Genomic DNA, 20,828 nt, shown 5'->3' with positions numbered 1-20,828 from the left:
CTTGTCAAAAGTGTCACCAGAATAATTTTGAAGTGCTTATTCCTATACTTTGAGCTCATTGCAGTACCATGCAAGCATATTCACAGCCCAGGAACTTCTCACATCTCATTTTATTGGTATGTGAAATGTTTAGTCAGCACAAAAATCTGAAAAGTGTGGTGTACAATTGTTCTAACCCCCTTTTACTTTGATTCTCCCAAATAAAACAAAGCACGTTAACCTCCCAACTTCTTTAAAAAGTTACCTATTTAATAGATACTGTCACAATGTATGTAATTTAATCTCATTATAAATGCAGCTGTTCTGTTTCGGCCTCAGAGGTTTATTAGAGACTATTAGTGACCAATCAGCATCATGAAGATCGGGGAAAAAAGTTGGGTAGAGCTTCAAACCAGAGTTAGAGTACAAAAACCATATCCTGAGCTTTGAACATCCCAAAGAGCACTGTACACACCATATTGTGAAAATATAAGGGAAATTGAAGAACTACTCCTCTACAAAGGTCACCTAAGGAACTACAAAGATTGTTGACACAGATCAGAGAATCTGATGACAAAACAGCTAATGCAATTATCACAAATTTAGTCCTTATCGCAGAAGAGCGTCATTGTTGAAGAACGCCACAAGAAGTTCCCTCTGCAGTTTGCCACAAGCCGTGCTGGGGACAACAAATATTTGGATAAGGTGAAAGTTTACCATCTAATTGCAGCTAAAAGTGATGTTTTGATTATATACGAATGCATGCCACACTTGAAACTGCTTAAAATACATAACCACTTCTTCTGGTTTGCTACATAAATTCCCAGCCAGATACACTAAATGTGTGGTTGTATTCAAGGTGGATTCATTCTTTGGAAATCCAAAGTATTTAACTCTGATTTATAGTAGATAACGTCTCTGTCCCTTCTGTCATCACATCCAGTTGTGAGTTTATGTGTTTTTGTGAGGATAATTAACAACAGAGAAAACCATTGTACAGAAGCTTGAAAAGATGACATTCACCTATGAACCAGGCTGCCTTGCTTCACAGCTTCTTAACAAAAGTGTCAAGTTTTTTTGTGTGAGATGCCTTGTCAGTGAATTTGTTTTGAAACGCTTCTTAGTTGTTCGCATTTCACTGAGCACAAATCAGCATTTCTGTCTGGCTCACTGCCAATTAGGTGTGGACAAGTTAAATGTGAAAGTCTAGCCAAGTTAGAGGTTGCTACGAGTGCACACACAACAAAGGATAGAGAACTTCACTTTAATGCATTTTCTAGAATTTAATCAGAAGTATATTTAAAAATATTGGACTTTATTACATTCAGCGTTCCTTCAATGCGTACTGAGCTTGGCAAAAAGGCTTTCTCTTTTTCTGGTCCCTCCACCTGGAACAGGCGTCAGCAGGACCTGAATCTATCCAAACTGGTCACTCTTAGGGAGTTCAAACTTTTAATAAAGGGATTTGAAAAGTTGTTGGTGGGCACTTGCATTTGTTATCAGTGAAAATCCTTCTGTTGACAATGCGTGGTATTGATTTTCAGACGTGTCAAGATTTTCCTGTATAAATATAACAAACGTTTTGTAGAGCCAAATAACTAAAACTACTAAACATTTAAAATCTAAATAAATTACAACCCAATGTCAAATTAAAACATACTATTCTGGAATAAAAAAAGGATCTTTGAAGTAATATTCTCAACATGGGACATGCACGTATATGGATGATGACTCAGCATTTGTATCTGCCCTGTCTGGCAATTTGTCAGACAAATGAGAAAATAAATGGTTATCCTGACAGAAAGAGACTTTTCCAACAGGTATGTTGAATGGAGATATTCAACTTCTCATTGTCATTACAGAGAAAAATTAAGTAAGAAGTTTGCTACAAACGTCCTAATATTACAGATGGGTTTTGTGAAAGTTAACAGATGAAGATTTCTTTCCACTAGTGTTGTGTGTTGGAAACATCTTTTGACATGAGATTATATCACAATTAGAAACTTGGCTTTAAGAGAAGGAACAACCCAATGCTGAGGGAAACAGAACTTCCTGCCAGAAGATAAGTTGCAGAGTCAGCAGAACGACCACCAAGGGTACTGCAGATTGTCATGTTGGACTTTATCTTGTTTGGATAGTTACGTTACGTCATTGTGCAGAAATATGGAAGACATGACAGCCGTGGGAATCGGCAACACTGCTGGTCAAAATTGGGCAGAACATTGCAACATCAATGTAATACTGCTAGATTTTTACTTTACTTTAAATTTTCACTTACCAATGTGATGAGTTGACTGGGTTCATATCAAAAACATTTTAATTTCATGGATGATTTGATGTTCCCACTTTATTCTTCCTACGTATTTCTCCTCACTGGATAAATCACCATATAAATGTTTATATGTTCATATTTTATGAATTAAAATTCTAGCTACAGCCATAGCTGTAGCTTTGGCTGTTCTTTTCTTGGCTGCTTATCTTCAACTTTTTTGTCTTACAATCTTTTTAAAATATTTTTTATATGAGCTTCAATTCTAAGCAAAACTAAAATGAAAAGTTTTAAAAACTGTGATTTTGATCACACTGTTTTTTCCTGAAGATGTCTCAGATTAGCAGAAAACTACGCAAAACATCCCAGAGAACTGAATATATACATCTAAAACATCTGGATTATCCTATTAAAAAAGGAATTACATGACCTCTGCTTACAGGATTAGTTGAATAATCATTCCAGACTCAGCTTTTTCTAGCAATACTGAAAAAAATACTTGCTTGACTAAGGGGTTGTAAAATATTAGGACAGATTAGGAATGGCTTTTGCTGTAGTTTGATACATATATTTAATGACGATCAGGGGTTATTTACATCACAAGCTAACCACTAATGGACTGTACTTCTTTAAGCAGCATTTAATAAGAAGAGTGAGGAGACAAACCATTAAATTCGTTCACAGACCCACAAGAAGTAAAGAACAAACACTGATGTTACACAGAGAAAGACAGAGAGCAGCAGCTTTTAAACTCCAAGCCTTTCATCACAGATATCCCACTATCTTCTTGGGGTGATATTTGTCTTAAGGGTGTGTCATGCTGGATTACAGCCAGAAAACCATGTAAAAAAAATGGGTGAGGATGTGGAAGTGGATGCCTACCTCAGTAACGGCTCCTCTGTGTGTTCTGGAAGCTGCTGCCGCTCCTGATCCAGACTGGCTGGGCCCCACCAAGCCGGCAGCTGGATCTGAGGCTGTTCCCAGGACACGGTGTCTCTCAGCCAGGCCAGCAGGTCTGCTCTGGTCGCACTGCGCTCTGATTTGGTCAAAGAGCTGGGTGAGCTCCATCGCTGTGCCATCCTCCTCCTCCCTTCCTGCTGCTGCTAACAGAGCATCGCAGGAGTCGGCCTGCTGCAGCTGCAGAGCCTGGGCTGCCTGGACACAGCCAACCACAGGGGGCAGAAAAGGGAGGGAGGGAGGAGGAAAGGAGATGATGCAAACAGAGTGAATGGTGGCAAGGAGAAAAAAAACACAAATATTAAAAATAATATGGGAATGACAAGGGGAATATAGGAAAAAACAAGCAAAAATGTGAAAAAGAGATTGGGCATGAGTTGAGTAGTAAGCAGATAGAGCATGCAATGCACAGGTAAAGAATTAATAGAGAAACTAAAGGAGAAAGAGAGAGAGAGAGGCAGATCAGAAGATTCTGTGAACTGTTAAACTCAAAAGAAACACACACACCCAATTATTATGTCGAGGTTGGAACAGTCATAACTCTCCTCTCACAGTTGTAGGTTATAATTACGTGAGGTATCTCAAATGAAAATGCCTTTAATTATTTTAATGCTGCCTTATGTGGGTCATGTAGGGACCACAAATACACTGCTCAAAAAAATAAAGGGAACACTTAAACAGGTGTTTAACACTTAAAGTGTTCCCTTTACTTTTTTGAGCAGTATATTTTCTAACAGGGATTCTAATTTTACAATAACATTTATTATGTAAGTTTTCTACTTGATTAGCAACTGTAAGGTTAAAACTGTTAATGTGCTTCAGTAACATGCTAACGCTTTCTATTTTCCCTATAATGCAGATAGGAATGTTATCATAAATGTTCTTTCACATTATTTGATACAAGATATGGGATAAATTACAAATTTTTCAAGGTAGAGCACAATTGAAAAAGACATTCCAATGAGGCTTTTTGTCAGAGTAAATAGTACCTTTTGAAAATAACAATAACATACTTGTCATTAATTCCACATTTCTGAATTCAACCTGGATTTGAATGCACAAAAGACCCAAACAGAACAACCACAAAGTTATTGGCAGCAGTTTCTGCAATAAATGAGTAGAAAATGGTGAAGTGGTTAACACATCCTCTAGCTGCTCCAGTTCAAACCAACATAACTACAGAAACCTTAGCCACTCAGGCTTAGGTTCTGCATTTGTATGCCTCTTCTAGAAGGTGGAAAAGAAAACTTGGAGGCAAATCAAACTAACATACATTAACAGTGGAGAAAATAAGTCGTCTCTCTCACAGCTGAGCTGTACCTACGATGATAATGACAGATCTCTCCATTCTTTGTAAGTAAGAAAACAACAATGTATCAAATATTTATGTTCTCAAATGCATAGCAGAGGGGAAACACAGACCATAAACTCCTGGTCCATCTGCTGCAGCTGTGTCATGGAGCGGTGGCACTCGGCTTGCAGTGCCTTGTTGCTTTCGTCTGCCTCTCGCTTTGCCTCCCTGAACAGGGACACTTGCTGCTCAAGGCGTCTGGTGGTCCTCTCCTCTGTCTCACACCTAAAACCAATGAGTGTATGCACATTTAAGTTAAGTTCATGAATAAAATTTCTAAAATAAATTACCTTTTAGTAAATTCTAAAAACTGATGTTAAAGTTTTCCACTGACTCCAACACAGCTGAACTGAGAATAATTTTCAGTCATGAAAATGGCAAGATATTAAACAATGATCATTCAATTGAGAAAAGTCTTAAAGGTGTCATTATCATAATGTAGAGTCTCTCTGACACATTTAGCTGGTCAGGAGACACATCAGGTGGAGCTATAAAAAGAACAAGGAGCTGCTTCTGTCCTTCATGGGTTAAAAGCTGACAGCAGAGGAAGTTGGCAGGGAGCTTGGTGTCGCTACGCATCAATACATAAGTGAAAATGCTGAAGCGGCACAAAACCTCGCCTGGATTTGCATGCTGGCCGGCTCACAGAAGTGGGGATTGATCTCAGTAAGGTTACAACAGGCTGGAAATCAGGATGTAAACAAAGAGTAATTCATACATTCCCAGTGAGACCGTTGCATACGCTGGTAATAATTACCCCATAAAGGCTCCTCATATTTATAAATATTATGTATTTTAAAGAAAAGAATCCTTAGCTAACCTCTTTGATATTAATTTGTTTAGCAGGATCTGATAGATCTGATCTATTACATATCAACTCAAAATCATCTATTTAGATTTAGTACTGACTGGAAAAAGTGGAACATTAGAACATTCAGGAAAAGTAAAGTAGAGCTGACCTGGCTTGGATAGCAGCAGCTCTGGATCTCATGTTGTCAGACTGTAATGCCAACTGGGCATTCTCCATGAGGAGATTGCAAATCTGACAGAAACAAATTAACATAAATACAATCAGGACATAATATATTTGAAGCAAATGTAATACCTAAGACTAAAATAGCAATTAAAGAACATGTTGATTTGCATATTGCTTTCCTTCTCAAATTAATCAGTGTGGCAATGATAAATAACTAATCTTAGTTGACATCCATCCATCCGTCCATCCATCCCTCCAGTCATCCATCCATCCATTCACTCCTTTTCATTCCATATGTGTGTAATATTCTACAAAAGTTTGCAAACCGGATTGTAAAGTTTGCAAACGTTGAGTTTTTTCTTTCTTGCATGGATTTTGTTTGACAAAGCAGAGGAGTCATTTTAGCAAGAAATAAAACAGTAAGAAACAACTCACTTAAAAAAATATTAGTATAGCCTACAGCATGATGTCAGCAGCAGATAAAAGTATTTTAAAAGTATTTGTTGGAGTGTAGAGTCATGAAACGTAACTCCCCAACCTGTTGAACTGCTGTCTGTGTTCTTTGTGACTGACACCCATACAGTTCACAAGCATGCAAGGATTTTAATAAAGTCATCACCTAGTTCCCTATATCGCGAAATGTAATATAGGCCTGCTGGGCAGCAAAACAAGCATCAAACAACATTAGCAATACTTTAAAATAAAAAAAAGAGCATTTAAAAAATTTTTTCAAGGAGATTGACGGTTTCATAAAGCATAGATCATTTGAAAGAATTTAATCCCTGTGTGAAGAATATTCAACATAGTTATATAGTTCAATATAGTTAAACTCTCTGAGTATGAGTCTTTGAGTTTAACTATATTGTGCCATTCCAGCTTGTGTAAGACTAAAGTGGCAAAATCATTACATTTTCCTTTCTGTTTTTTTTTTTACAAAAATCATATAAATCTAAAATTGTCTTTTAAAGAATGTCTGTTCAGTGAGTAAAAAAAACAGTTCAGGTAAATATTTTAGATTTTGAACAAAGGAATACCGACTGCCTCACTAAAAACTCCGCTTTTATTTTACTGCTTTTTTTTAAATTTTACTTTATTTTACTGGAAGATAAAAAGCAGGTGTCAATTTTACAGTTGTTAGTAAAGGAACAACACTTACTTATTTTTTTTGTTGAAAACTTACCCTGACATCATTAAATGACACTTTATTCTAGACTGAAAAAATTATTTAAACTGTATATTTCAGGGAGAAAGCATTTGATATGTTATGGGAAAAAAGAGGCACGATTACTTTCCCTCAAGGTGAGAGAGACTGCTGTGCGTCTGTGTGAAGATATCATACAGACGCACAGGAACTTACATATGATGCTTCAAAGCACATATGCCAGAAGAAAATATCAAAAACAATTTTCTTGAAGTGATGTTTGTATTAATTTCATTCAGTGTTTATATTTCTTCACTATTTGAAAAAACTTCTCAGCGCTCATGTTTATTTGAGTGTAAATGGATCACTCTGCTACTCTGCTATACTAATAGGTTTTACAAAACTGTGAGTAATGTTTGCTACAAACATACTGCCCACTTTCAGTTGATTGGTAGTGTTCAATAAGTTAAAAAAGCACTTTAACACAAAACAAATCTCTTTTGTGCCAGTGGAAGAATACAAGAGGAAATAGTGCTCTGTATTGTTTGGCACACACATCAAATATATTTTACACCCTCATTACTCTTTAGTTTCTCACACATACAACTCTTAGAGAGAAGCACACCCAAACTGAAGGAGAGCCAATGATAGCATGGAATATTCCCAGACTTTACTATAAACATGATGTTCCAATTATTAGAAGGGTATTACTATACCCTCTGAGAGGTGAGTGAGCACTTGTCTCATAGGTCGACTACTCATCTTCGAGTGTGTGCTGAAAACAAAAAAGATAACCGAAATATTAATTCCATGCTGAAATAAAAGTACTACTCGGATAAACCGACAAAGAAACTGAGTTCTTGAGATGGCTGGTGTCATGGAGTATAAAGTATAAAACAGCAAGTAAAAAGGAAGAAGAAACCATAAATCTCAGTCATGTGACATTGCAACACCGATCATACAAGTTAGTTAATGTTCCACAGAAAAAGACAGTCCTCAAAGTGAGAAAAAATCCCACAATATTTATGCTGAGTGACTGTGACATAAGCCAGGCTTTCTGGCTCCAGTCCAGCCAAAATGTCACAGACGAGTATTTGCATTAAATCAACTTGCTGACTACAGCAAGTTGATTTAATGTGGTTGTATGTCTGACCTGGGATTGGAGAGTATTGAGCATGCCAAGTTATATATACTTACACTTTTTTAAAACAGCAAACAAAGATGCAACAGGAATAAAAAGCCAAGAAATGGCTAAAATACTTTTAGTACTAAGTATTTAGAAAGCAACCCTATTCATTATTAGTGAATTTGACATAATGGATGGCATATGAAATAGTTTTTCTTTACCAAGCTATTGTACAAGATGCATCTCATAAAGGGGAAAAAACACAGAGCTTAAGACTTTTGCGAAACATATTGATGGCCAGCTACAATAGTATATTCCTAAACCTCTGGATGTTCCAGTGAGTGATTTTAGATCCACAGTCCCAAAGAGCAACTTCTCACAGAAAAATCAAACGAGAAATTAGGAAAACAGTCCAATAGCAGTCGTGGAATAGCAGCAGACTATGCTAGTCTCCACTGCAGAAGAAAAAGCCTGTTGAATATCATTTAAAGTCTGATATTTGCAGAAATCAATAAAATGATATTACTTTATTCATTCTGTCAGATGAGACAAAAATGCACAGATTGCACTGATTCCGGTTGTCAGTGCAATCTCTATGTTTGAAGGGGGAATAGCCCTGGACATCACTCCAAAATACACCTGACTTAACCCAATCGGAGAAAAGAATGAAATGAAAAATGTGTCTGATTGTCTAGATCAAAATTTGTTCACAAAACCACCGTGGTACTACAATTCTAAGAAAACAACAAATGAAACTTTTAATTGGTTTCAGAGAAAGAATATAAACAATGAGTGGGAATTTAATTGCGATTTAATATCTCTATTAACAATATATTTACTGAATTTTTTTTTAATGTAAACTATATGAAGTAGCAAAATCATTGTCATTAAGTTATTTAATCCACAATTTTAACATCCCTGCATGTGAAGCAGTCATTAAATTGAAACAAGACAAAAAGCCACAGTCACTGGTGCTTAATCTTTCATGCACATTAAATTTAAAATGATGCAATTGGGAGAAATCTTAACATTGCCACTGAAGAGTCTGAAAAGTGACATCTAATGGAATCTTTTCTGCAGTTTTTGTTATTATTTATTAATCAATGATTTCTAATAATCACCTGTGAACGAAGGTCCCTGACGGTCTGTTCCTGCTTGGACCAGTTCTGGCTGCGTGAGGCATTCCGGAAGCTCCACTCGGCTATCTCAGCCTCCAGCTGGTGGTTGGCCTCTTGCAGCCTGTTAACCTGCTCCATGAAACTCTTCAGTCGAGTATTCAGGTCCCACATGGTGTGGCTGGAGTCCTGCAGCAAGTCCATGGAGTCCTGGGAGAGCATTCATCCAAATGTTTAGTATCCCACAAGCAGCAGAAATTTCCCAGAGTAAAATGCAGCACCTGTGATGGCCAAAATACTGAGCCTGTTCACAGCTGGGAGAGCCTCATTCACAGTAATATAAGGGTTTATAACTTTCACAGCAAACACTCTGCCTCCCACCTGAAGCCACATGCTGACAAAAGTGTTTTCAAGGTAAATGTTTACCCACTGATACTCGCCTGAAGTGACGTGGCACTCTATGAGAGAGTTGAAGTGGTGTTATGTCCTCCTGGTCACAACAAGCCAATCCAACACATCAACCGTATTCCTCTGCGGAGAGCTGGTTGACTTTCCCACTGTGTCTCAGCTCATTGGCAGCCAAATTCTGACACAGAGAAGAGTGGCAGCTGTTTAGTATCACAGCATATGTGTTAATTTGTAGAGTTCAGGATCAGCCAGGACAGGGACGTTCCTCCCTGCCCTATCTCCCCCGCCGGGCAGAATGTGGGACGAAGGAGAGTCATGGGGTAAGTCCTGGATGCAGTGCTTACCTCACCAACACTCTGGGGGCTTTTGTGCTCCCTGATCCAGGATTACTGAGCTGCTTTCAAACAGGCAGCAGCACAAGCTGCAAAGAGAATGTTCAGGGAAACACAGTGACAGGACCGGTGTGGATTTTAGTTGTTCCATAATAACAGGTTAAACACACCATAACTAACACTGTTCCCCAGAACCTCTGATTTGACTCACCTCTTGCTTAAGATCTTTAAAGGCTAGCGTGGTAAAATTAGAGCGTTTCTGCCAGACCGTCTGGGTCAAAGATTGCTTCTTTAGATGGTATGATGTAATTCAAATGCTGCTAAAAGAAAGGCCTTTCCATTTACAGCAGCCACGCTGTGTTTGTTCTTTAAAATTTACATATATTTCCATATCTTCCTCAAACAGCCAGCAGGCTAAGGTGCCCTGCTAAGTATAGTCAAGCTATATAGCTAAGTCTAGTATAGCTAAGTCACAGCTATAAACCAATAACACCAGAAGATGTTCTGAGACAGATGTTTGGTCTAACCAGAGGTGTGTTCCACCAAAGCTCTCAGTATGTAAACAAAAGGGGTCAAAGGGCAATATGTAAGAAAGATTGTGAACTTGAATGAATTACTTTTGTATGTTGGTTTGGAAAATCTCAAAACAGCATCATGTAACAAACTAAAACTAGATATAAATGTCAGATTGATTGATTTATATACAAGAAAAATATATTTGTAGTTTTATGTTTCTTATACAATGTTCTTCACTACAAAAATAATTAAATTCATGGCATCATGCTGCTAAAATAATATTTGTTTCTTACATAAATGTTTAATTTATCTGTTATTTTGCTGATCTAACAAGTTGATCTAAGACAAATGTAATGCTTTAAAATTAGTCACCTGTTAGTATTAAAAATATAACTGCTAAAAGTTACATGAATCATTCTTACAGCTTTGTGAATAATCACAGCATGTCTAGGGTGTAGTAGACTAAAAACAACATTGCATCATTAGATTAACACTCTTTATTGAAATTAAAGTATGAACATGCTTTAAAGCATCATGTTTAACGACACTGTAGCTTTACTAAAAGAACATAAACACCTGAAGTTGTAAAAACACACAGGTCACTTAAAACCACTGATAATAGAGAGTTTAAGTAAAAAGTTAGCCACAACAGGAGGTTTAAAATTTACCAACCTTTTAATAGCAATTTATCAAAAAGAACATGGTGCTGATTAAAAAGATCAACACACCCTGTATTTCCAAGTGCTGGGTCTCTTGTCTTTTCACAGAAATTAATTTTAAAATCTCATTTTAAGGCATTCATATGATATTTATCCACCCCTTTCAGCTAACAATAAATGTTTTGCTGTTAAGGATATGTTTATGGGAATTTCTGATCATTCTCTCTTGTGAGGCACTGATGTTGTCTTTGGGTATCTTTACTTATACTCAAAGGTATAAGTGAGCAGTTATACCTATGGGACAAGTTTCTAATTATTCCAAAGGTAAGTAGAGACTTATCTCTATTCTTATCTCTATTCTTACTTATTTTTCTAAGAAAGAATGGAATGGAAGACAGATTGGAACTGAACTGAAATTCAGAATTGAACTGAATGGCATCAATAAGTTTTTAAAAATTTAAATCTGAATATCTTGCAATGAAATAGATTTGAAATAGACTGAACTGGTCTGATTTTAAGAGGTTGGTGCTTAAATGTGCACAAATTTTTTTTTATGTGAAACGTATATGCCTGTTTTGACTTCAAAGAGCTGTGTCTGTGAACTTTCAGCTACTGTATCTATATATATTTGACTTCTCCACTGAGTAAATAAGAGGCAGGATGTTTGAGTTATGGATGCAGAGAGCTACAACCACTTTACAAATATTGTCTCCGTCTAGGCATTAATTCATTATGCAAATTTTCTCAGGAGAGTTTAAAACCAGTTAGATAAGGTTATACTTATCAGTTGTCACATAAGAGAAGAAGTTAGTTCAATGTAATACCAGGCAGACAACCTACTGGGCAGTAATTGTAAAGAGGTCATTAAGTCATTAAAAACATCATGCGAACCAAAACAGTCAGGAATCAGGATTGTCTGCTTACTGTCAGCACATTCCCACGCCCTCTCAGCAAGGTGGCTTCTTCTTGTTGGCAAAGATGACAAAAACATTTGCCGCCTAGTAAAAATCCTCGATGAAAGAAAGGCAGCGCCCCGTCAAGCATCTGGGACTGATGATTTCTGTGCCCATGAAGAGGAACAATGTCACAGATCCTGTTTCTGAAGGTAACGTTGCTTTCTTCTGCAGTCCAAGAAATGCCTTCTAATGCATAGCATTCATGTTTGTTAGTAAATGACATCCCAAGCTGGTGCTGACTTATTCAAATTTCAGGAGGAGTGGTGGAGGCTGTAGCTGTGGACACTGTGTACAAGAGAGAGAGAAAAGAAACAAGCCAACCTCAGACTATGGGTTTAACATCAAGCACTTTTATGAATCCGACCTCTAGGTAACTCTGCATTCCTCTGTTCCTGTGAAGGGTGGACTCTTAGGATCTCACTGAGTCCTGTTTCCACTTTCTAAACAAAGAGCTCTTTATTTAAGGAATTTAAAGGACAAACATCAAATCTTCTTGAAAAAAGCTTCAAGCAATCACAAAACAAACTTCATAACACGTTTTTGACCATAAAATATATTATAATGCACACCACTTAAGATCAGGATTGCAGCTTATGTAGCCTGAGTCCAAAAATATTGAGCAGATTAAATTACTCGGAACTATTACCCAGTCTTTGTTGTAAGAGAGATTGTCAGCTTAAGTTAAATAAGCCTCCCTCACATTGTCAAGTTTATACAAAGCTAGTATTTATCTAACCATTCATCCTGGACTTACTGACTCTAGCTCAACTATACTGTACCATTTAAAACAACATGCATATGTATATTTTTATTTAGTTTTTAATACAATAAATATAACGAGTCATGTTTTGACCCAAGACTACGAAATTTGGTAGACACGTAACTTCTCAAAACTTACAAAATTGTCCCTTGAGCCTTTTGTCCAAACCCAACAGGAAGTTGGCCATTTTGGATCAAAGCTGCCATTTTGTCTGTTTTACACACATTGCATCTGAGTGAACTTCTCCTACAGCTTTTGAATTACAGACTTCAAAATGACTCAACACAATCTTAAGGTACTGAAGACCAAAAGTTATCAAAAGCTTTTTGCTGGATCAAATCATGTACAAGTGACCAAGCCTCTAATAACGTCCACACACAAGGCCAGAGCTGAATAAAACTTTTTGCGTGTCATTACAGACCAGCTCTTAACACATTTACATGGTCATTTGGTGACATCACTTTAGCCCCACCTACTTATTACATGAAGCCACATGTCCTGTTGATGGGTGTCCTCCTTGTACACACTCACACTTACAACTTTCAAGCCGTGTCTGATGACATAGGTGATGTTAAATCATGTACTGAACAGTGACTGTTGAATGGTGCATGTGAGCGTGGCAAAGTGGCAAATTCCACTACCATATCTTTTGTATACGGTTGGTTCTAAATCACACAGTCATGATCCGATTTGTATCAAACTGGATATGGAAGATCTTTGTCAATCTTTAAATGGACCATTTGGATTACATTGAAATTTGACTCCACTTTGACCCTTGACATCCTTTACAGTTATATCTCACTGATACATCATCAGATCTGCACCAAATTATTTGTGCATCATCAGGCAGCACCGTTCAACACACTGCTGCAGTAGACTGACGACATCACTTTAGCCCAGCCAAAATAGAGAAGAAATTTGCAGGTTTGTTTTGTGACATTTAAGGATTCTACTTAATAACGAGAGAATTTAAACTCATTGAGTTCAGCCCATTGACTAATATTTAAAGTTCACTAATTATGGATTATTTAAAAGTCTGTCCTGAATTTCTAAATTAGTAAATTAAAGTCATGCATATAGGAGAAATGTTGACATGTATTGACGGATGAGATTCTTCAAGCATTGCTCTTCAAGGTCAATAAATATTCACATCACAGGGTATATAAGTAGGCTATCAAAATGTCAACTCTAAAGGTCCAGCAGCAGTTTTTAAAGGTTAGGTAAATGTAAGTTAAAGGTCAGATCTGAAGTGGTTTTTACATGACATCCAACATTTTATAAACAAACCATGAATCTAATTGTAAGTACTGTTTGTTTATTAATCACAAATATCTAAATTAAAGTTATCTGCTGATCGGCTCTGATATATCTAGAGTTGCACAGACTGAAATTGTGTTTTATGATCTTTTGACTCAACAAATGCTCTCATGAGCGCCATCATGCCACTATTGCAACCTCTTCTTGAGACTGAGGCAGGTTACAACAATGTCTGCAAACTGTTTGGAGTTCAGCCCCCATCTTTGTCACCTTTGCTTGCTGTTCATTCTTACCGTCATGTAATGCAGTGAGCCACAACACAAACAAGCTTAAAGATACAATCTCATAGGGTATGTTTTTGCGTAACAAATATACAGTAAACATACAGATGGAAAATGAAGTGTCAATTTTCAAAGCAGGTTCACAGAACGTACGAAGTTTTTAAAAAGTGTATTCGAGACAAAAAAAATTCCTTATTCTGCGCTGTGAGAAGTTGTACAGTGACATAACAAGCACTTTCAAAAAGAAGAAAACTACGAAAGACTCAAAGATTCTGTTTACCATAGCCACACAGAGTCCAAACAAATACCGTTAGAAAGAATTTGACAGAACCTAAACAAAAAACGTGGTGAAAATCACAAAAAAAGAGATGCAAATGGAACGAATTAAAAGAGCAACTGTCATATATCTTGATGGCTGCCACCTCTTTCTGTTACCTTAGAGATGTGAGCATGGAACTTTTTTTTTTCTGGAAGAAAAGATATTTACATTACCATTTAACAGCTTTATAGCAAGCAAACAAAAGCTAAACATGCAAATTTAAACAAAAACAATTAAACGTTGCTCAAGCAAATGAAAGATCCTTTTTTTTTTTAGAAAACAGTTTCTTCTAGTTGTGGAAAAGATGTCACAAATGTTAAGCCATACAGATTTATGGGTAAGTCTCTTCAGGGTGTGAATATTTTGTTTATGTAGATAGCCCTCATTCAATCTAATGACTTTTTTTTTCAACTTCTCTGGAACCTGAATCAGATGGACTATGGCAGCAGAAGAGCTGGTGCCTCCACTTAGTTAAAAACAGGAAACTGAAGTTACAATTTAGACAAATGCACTTGTGGTCTGCTTTGACAGGTCTTATACTTTCAGCTTCAGATGTCCTTCTATCAACTGTTCAAGCCGATGGTGATATGACAGTCTGGGGGTATTTTCTTGGCACGCTTTGGGTCCTTTGCTAGTTGAGCATTGTGTGAATACAGCCACTGTATGCTGTACCCATCTTCTGATAGCTACGTCTAGAAAGATAATGCACCTTGCCACTAAATTCAAATAACTTGGTTTCTTGAGCATATCAATAAGTTTACTCTATTTCAGTTTCTTGTAGGACAGTTTCTGGGGACTATTAAGTAGTCTTAATAGTCAACCCAATAACTTTTGGTATTTTCCTTTTGTGTTGTGGTGGAACAGAAGATTTGTATTATGGATATACAGACAGTAAATCTCCAGCTAAAATGTGATGTTGTCATGTCAGTTATAGGCCAAGATCTCTGAGAAATGTTTCTGAAAACCTTGTTGATTCAATGCCATAAAGCTCTGAAGGCAAAAAGGGGGTCCAGCCTTTTACTAGCAAGGTGTACTGTATTTAAAAAATAAGCCTGTCAGTGTGACTCAGCATCTGTATTAAAACTGAAAGCTTTCTTTATAGTAATGATTTTAGTTTACTCTTAAATTATATTTTAACATTCTCTGTTCTTGAACCAAGAAGCTGGAAAGCGTCTTAAGAAATAACCATTTGTCAAATCAGAGCTGTCTCTGTACTTCACTCAACACCATCAGTGGTTTTCTTTCAACGTCTCCTTTCACTAATTTGCATGATTCTTGAGAGAGGAGTGTTCTTTTCAGCTGCAGCTGTCTTCTTAATGGTTTTGGATCTTTGCTTAATTTTAAGGAAACCTTTGTCCCAAATCAAAAGATGTTATGAACAACCTATAACACATTTGCATGTTTCAACATGTTGTTTGGCACATTGTGAAAGCAAAAAATGTTTTACAGGTGAAAAAAAATAGGGAAGTGTTTGGGGGGGGGGAAATCCCTGAAGGCAAACTGAATGACTAGATGTTGGGATTTGTTTCCCCTTATAATCTTGACAGTGATACATGTGTCTTTACAATGCAGGAGATCTAACGATCATCTGGAAGACAATTTGAGTCACCTGGTTCGAGACACTGTTAAGGCAGACAGAACCAGAAAGACCACATAGTTATTCTTATTGTACGTTTTGTTTCTATCAATCAAACCTGCCGCACCTTCAAATCAAATGTTGGCCATTCAAGGGAAGATGGACAATTATGTGGAGAACTACCTGCCACGCACCATTCCGCACATTTTAGTTTGTAGAAACAAAGACAACACACAACTAAAAGAATATTTCAAAAAAGTTTCTCATGCATGCAGGAAGGCAGTACTCTTGACAGCCTGAGAACAAGAGCTTGAAAATCATTAATGTTAATGTTGTGAAGGCCCTCTTTGTTAAATAACACATACACACTCAATATTACAAAAGAGATAAATGGAGAAAGTTGAGCGGACAGGATAAAACCTTAGCATTACACTAAAGCCACAGTTATCTAATTTTTCCACAGCTTTACAGCATCTGAGTGCAAAAAAAAACAATTATTGTTGTCATAATCAGTTGCGTGTGTCTTACAAAACAATTAATCTGGGAGTGGTGAGTTCGGATGTCATTTGCAGTTACACAGAAACAGGCAGGGCATATACTCCAAAACATGTCAGTTTGGATTAATTGTGCTAGAGTGAGACAAGTAAAACAGTCATTTGTAGCCTCCTTATCAAGAGACTGAGACATAAAACCATTCAGATATCAATAGTAGATACATGAAAACTCTGTAAATAAAAAAGATTTAAACAGCTCCAAAAGTCTATCGTTAAACAAGAGCCCTGTGCTGAGCAGAGTAATGTGGGAAAGTGTAAATGACTTTGAAAACTAAATGGGAAGGAATACCTTTGAGAGCGAATCCTTTACTTTTCAACAAACATGACTATATCAAAAAATACTAACCAAAGAGCAAAAACAATAATAAAAGAATCAAAAAAGAGGTCAGTAACTGCACTGACCTGAAAGACAATATTTTCATTTGCCAGAATTGCACAACAATTAAAGATGCACTGTTCAATGCTAACACAAAATGTGTAATTCCTAAAATTAAGCAGCACAAACAAGTTGGCCCAAGCTAAATGTTAAAATATATTATGCTCAGTCATGCTGTTCCCCACATCGTCTCCTTAAAGAAGGTTCAAAACCGAAGCTTTTTTGTTGTTCACAATGGTTTGAACTCGTGTTGCTCTGCAGGTTATCTTCCTTCATTTTTAATTTGGAACCTGAATAAGCACTTCTCAGGAAAAAATAATTCAAACAGTAGAAAAACAAAAATATATTTAATAACAGGAGTTAATTGTCCCCAAAAGAAATCCTGTCAGTCACCTGGAACTGTCACACTTTATGCATTTTACAATGAGAACTACTAGCAACATGATCTGTGGTTGATATGCTTCAGAAAATCTTACCAGCTTTGAGGGAAAACATGTTCCATCAGAGCCAATTTGAGATCTAAGGAATTCTCATTACGTAATTAGAAACTCTCTGGACAGCTGCTAGGAAAAGAAAAAAAGGTCCGCTCCTTATAGCTTCTGTTTATTTAGGAGTAAATGCCAACTTCTGCCAAGATCAATATTTATCAGCTCAGTTAAACAACTCTGACTTTAGTCTCAAACCTTGAGGAGGCAAAGACCAAAAGGGAGGGACGTGTGATTATTATCAAAAATACAGCAGTAATAGCAAATTGTGTAACTATAAATTTCAAAACAACAATCAATATTTCTCTCAAGTAGAAGATAATTTTAAAAAACGCTTGGTATACTGGTTGATATGGATGAACCAAGAGTGTCGAGGAATAATCCTTTCCTAATATCTTGGATTAATTATTTTTAGTTTTCCACAATAGCCATGTTTCCATTAATGTTTTTCTTATGTGCATTTTTAAGTAACGCATTAGAAAAGGTTGATGGAAATGGCTAAATTTGTAAGAACTTCCTAAATTTTGCAATAAAGTTATTATGTTCGCTTGAGATGGTTTTTGACTTTTCAGAAAAAGAGCTTGTGCCAAATGAGAGATTTTCTGAATATGCTCTGATGTAGCAAACATTTATCTCACATACTGGTCAGCTGTTTGTACTATCAGAATCACTAGAATTGCATTTCTTTATCTACAGTACATCACCTGCATGAACAACTTGGCTGATAACAACATATTCCTGAAAGCCTCACTCCATTTTTAGAAGATGTGCGACTTGGAGCATTTCATGAGCGCTGTTAATTTCATCATGTGAGAAGCAAGTGCAATCCTACAACGACTTGGCCAACCAGCTACACTGCCAGACCAGGCAACAACAGCATTAATCAAATGGCAGCCAAAGGTAAATTTGACAAATTTGGTAAAGTTGTAGTTATCCAAAGCTCATGTGGGATCTTCTCCTGACATACAAAATAATGAGCTCTAAAAATGTGGCTCTTATGGAAGAGTGGCAAAAAGAAAGTCATTGCTGAAAGAAAGTCACTGAAACTCTTTTTGCTAATAGGAGACACAGTAAATATGTGGAAAAAGGGGCTTTGGTCAAATAACATTTGGAATACAAAATGTGATCGATCACACCGTCTTTTCTGTCACTACATAGCAGTGACAGAATGATGCTGTGGGAATGCTTTTATTCAGCAAATCAGTCAAACTGATGAGAAGAAGGATGGCTCTAAATACAAGGAAGTCCTGAAAGAAAATATGTGGGCTGCCGATGCCTCTTCCAGTAGGACAACAACCCAAAACATATTGCGTAATTGCAGTCTTGACTGGGACGTTTTAATAAACCTTAATTTCACAATGTCAAAAATACTTGAAGCATGTGGTACAAGACAAAGCATAGTAATTGTTATCTGGAAAAGGGCTGCATGCAATTCAAAAGAAATAATTACTTTGAAAAAAATAATCATTTTCAGTTAATTACATTTCAAAGAGCCCACAAGATTTCACATTTTCCAACCAAAGATCAAACCGGAAATAAAATCAGACAAGCTACTGCTAAAAGCTAATGCTGAAAATTGCTAATTTTGGTCTTGTCTATAGATGTATAGAAAATTATATCAACTTATATGGAAGAAATAAAAACTTATGTTTCTATGCACAGATTTAGATGAGAAAAGCTTTCAGTTCATGTGACATCAATAAGGAAAACAACTTTGTCTTAAAGCTACCACCTATTTTTGCCAAAAAGTGATTTAGGCAAAATTATCATTTTTGGCAAAAAAAATTACCATATCAACATTATTCCTTTATTTTAGGAAGGTGACATGTTATTGAAATATTTGTTAAAACTGTCACTGTGTTGTTGCAGTTGTGACAGACAGTCTGTGAAATGGTCAAGAGCCTCCACCTCCTCCTAATGCTCCTATTGCCATGTACAGAAATACACTGTTCGGACCGAAACAATCAATCAGAGCCAAAAAGAAAGTCTCAGTGCTGTTAATCACCCTCATGAATGCGCTACTCACCCCCTCCCCTTTGCTCTCTGGCTGCTACTGCTAGTTCCCCCACAACAGAGCTTTTCTCAATAAATTGTTTGTGCCACATTAGCACATTGAGCAGCGCATACCCGAGCTAAGACCTTCCTCCTGACACTGATTGGTTGTTTCTGACCAGGAGTTGTGCATTTTCACAGATTATTTGTTTCATTTTATACTGTTCGGTCATAGAGGTAGATTTAACAAATATGTAAAAAACAAAACAAAAAACAAACAAACACATTTTTTATAAAAGCTACATACTGTAGCATTAAATATTGAGATAAGAACACATACTTGAGAACAGAAGCACTCATCCACTATAGCTTCATTAATAGCTGGGGCCTAAGGCAAAACACCACTAAATGAAAAAGTTATCTTACAGTAATTCACTATAAGATTTTTTTAAAAACATTTACATCAGATCCTTTTAGTTAAATGATCCTTTGCTCCATAGATTCTTCAAGCCCTAGTGGAACAAGTGTTTCTGTAGTGTAAGCCAGAATTGGAAGATTAATTATATCTACTCTTATTGTATCAGACCTGAATGGATGTTGCAATTCAGTCAACAGCTGAGTTACCCACTTGTTTACACAAAGCAGCTGCATGTCATAATTAACTGTCTCATGTCAGTCTGTAGTTGCCCCCCAGGAGGGATCTGGCAAACACAGGAACACTAAATCTCTTTCTGCATAGATGGAGAAAAGGACTTCCTCATTTACTCAAGTTGGAAACATAAAAAAGAAGACAAACACAAAAACTACGGTGTGTCATCAGTTGTTTTATGAGAGCAGAAATACATTTTGTAAATGTTAATGTGCCTGCAAATAAGATTTTGAACAGCATTACAAAGAGAGAACTGTTGTTATCCACCAAAATGGAAAGTTATAAATTAATCTATAAAAGGTTTGTGCTCCAACATGCAGACAAATTAGGAACAAATGCAGGAAATTCAGCTCCATTGTTAGCCCCAGGAAGTGCTCAACTAACAAAGATCAGTCGTGGTGTGGCAGTAGGGAGGTTCAACAGGACTCCATGGTAACTTCAAAATAAAAAGCAGTCCCTCATACATTGTTTACAACTGACTTTTCAAGGTCCACAATCAGGAAGACTTGGAGAAAGAAACCTGGGAGAAAGCCAGTGTGTTTATTTGTAGTGTACTTTCTTTTTTTTCTACCATTCTGTTGGACTCAGTGTGTTTTTACATGTCCCAATTTAGGCAAGCTTCAGCTGTCAAAAGATGGTCTCACATTCGACTCTAAAATGCCAGTAAAGACAACAATATATTTAATAGCATGACATATATTTCGACTGTGGTACAAAGCAGATACTTAAATCAGTCAGATGATGGTGCCAAACATACAAAACTAATGTAAGGGAGGATGAGCAAGAGAGTGGAG

The 20,828-nt window shown here is 36.7% G+C and overlaps 1 protein-coding gene across 5 annotated transcripts in view; it reads right to left on the bottom strand.

Annotated features, from left to right (window-relative positions):
* The window catches only part of krt222 (keratin 222), a 31,788-nt gene that overhangs the window by 10,353 nt on the left and 607 nt on the right, over positions 1-20,828 (bottom strand). Inside the window, exons 2-7 of one of the 5 annotated variants that reach the window (XM_023333530.1) lie at positions 11,754-12,070; positions 9,355-9,500; positions 8,921-9,124; positions 5,516-5,598; positions 4,628-4,781; positions 3,131-3,403 (exon numbers count right to left, since the gene is read on the bottom strand). In XM_023333530.1, coding sequence (XP_023189298.1) covers positions 3,131-3,403; positions 4,628-4,781; positions 5,516-5,598; positions 8,921-9,118 — 708 coding nt within the window. In that variant the 5' untranslated portion in view covers positions 9,119-9,124; positions 9,355-9,500; positions 11,754-12,070. The other 4 variants (XM_023333531.1, XM_023333529.1, XM_023333532.1 and 1 more) reach the window with 4 other exon arrangements.

Source organism: Xiphophorus maculatus, chromosome 5 (genome assembly GCF_002775205.1).
Source record: "Xiphophorus maculatus strain JP 163 A chromosome 5, X_maculatus-5.0-male, whole genome shotgun sequence".
Classification (NCBI taxonomy): domain Eukaryota; kingdom Metazoa; phylum Chordata; class Actinopteri; order Cyprinodontiformes; family Poeciliidae; genus Xiphophorus; species Xiphophorus maculatus.
Note: the sequence above shows the minus strand (reverse complement) of the source record. Positions and strands in the feature narration are given on the sequence as shown.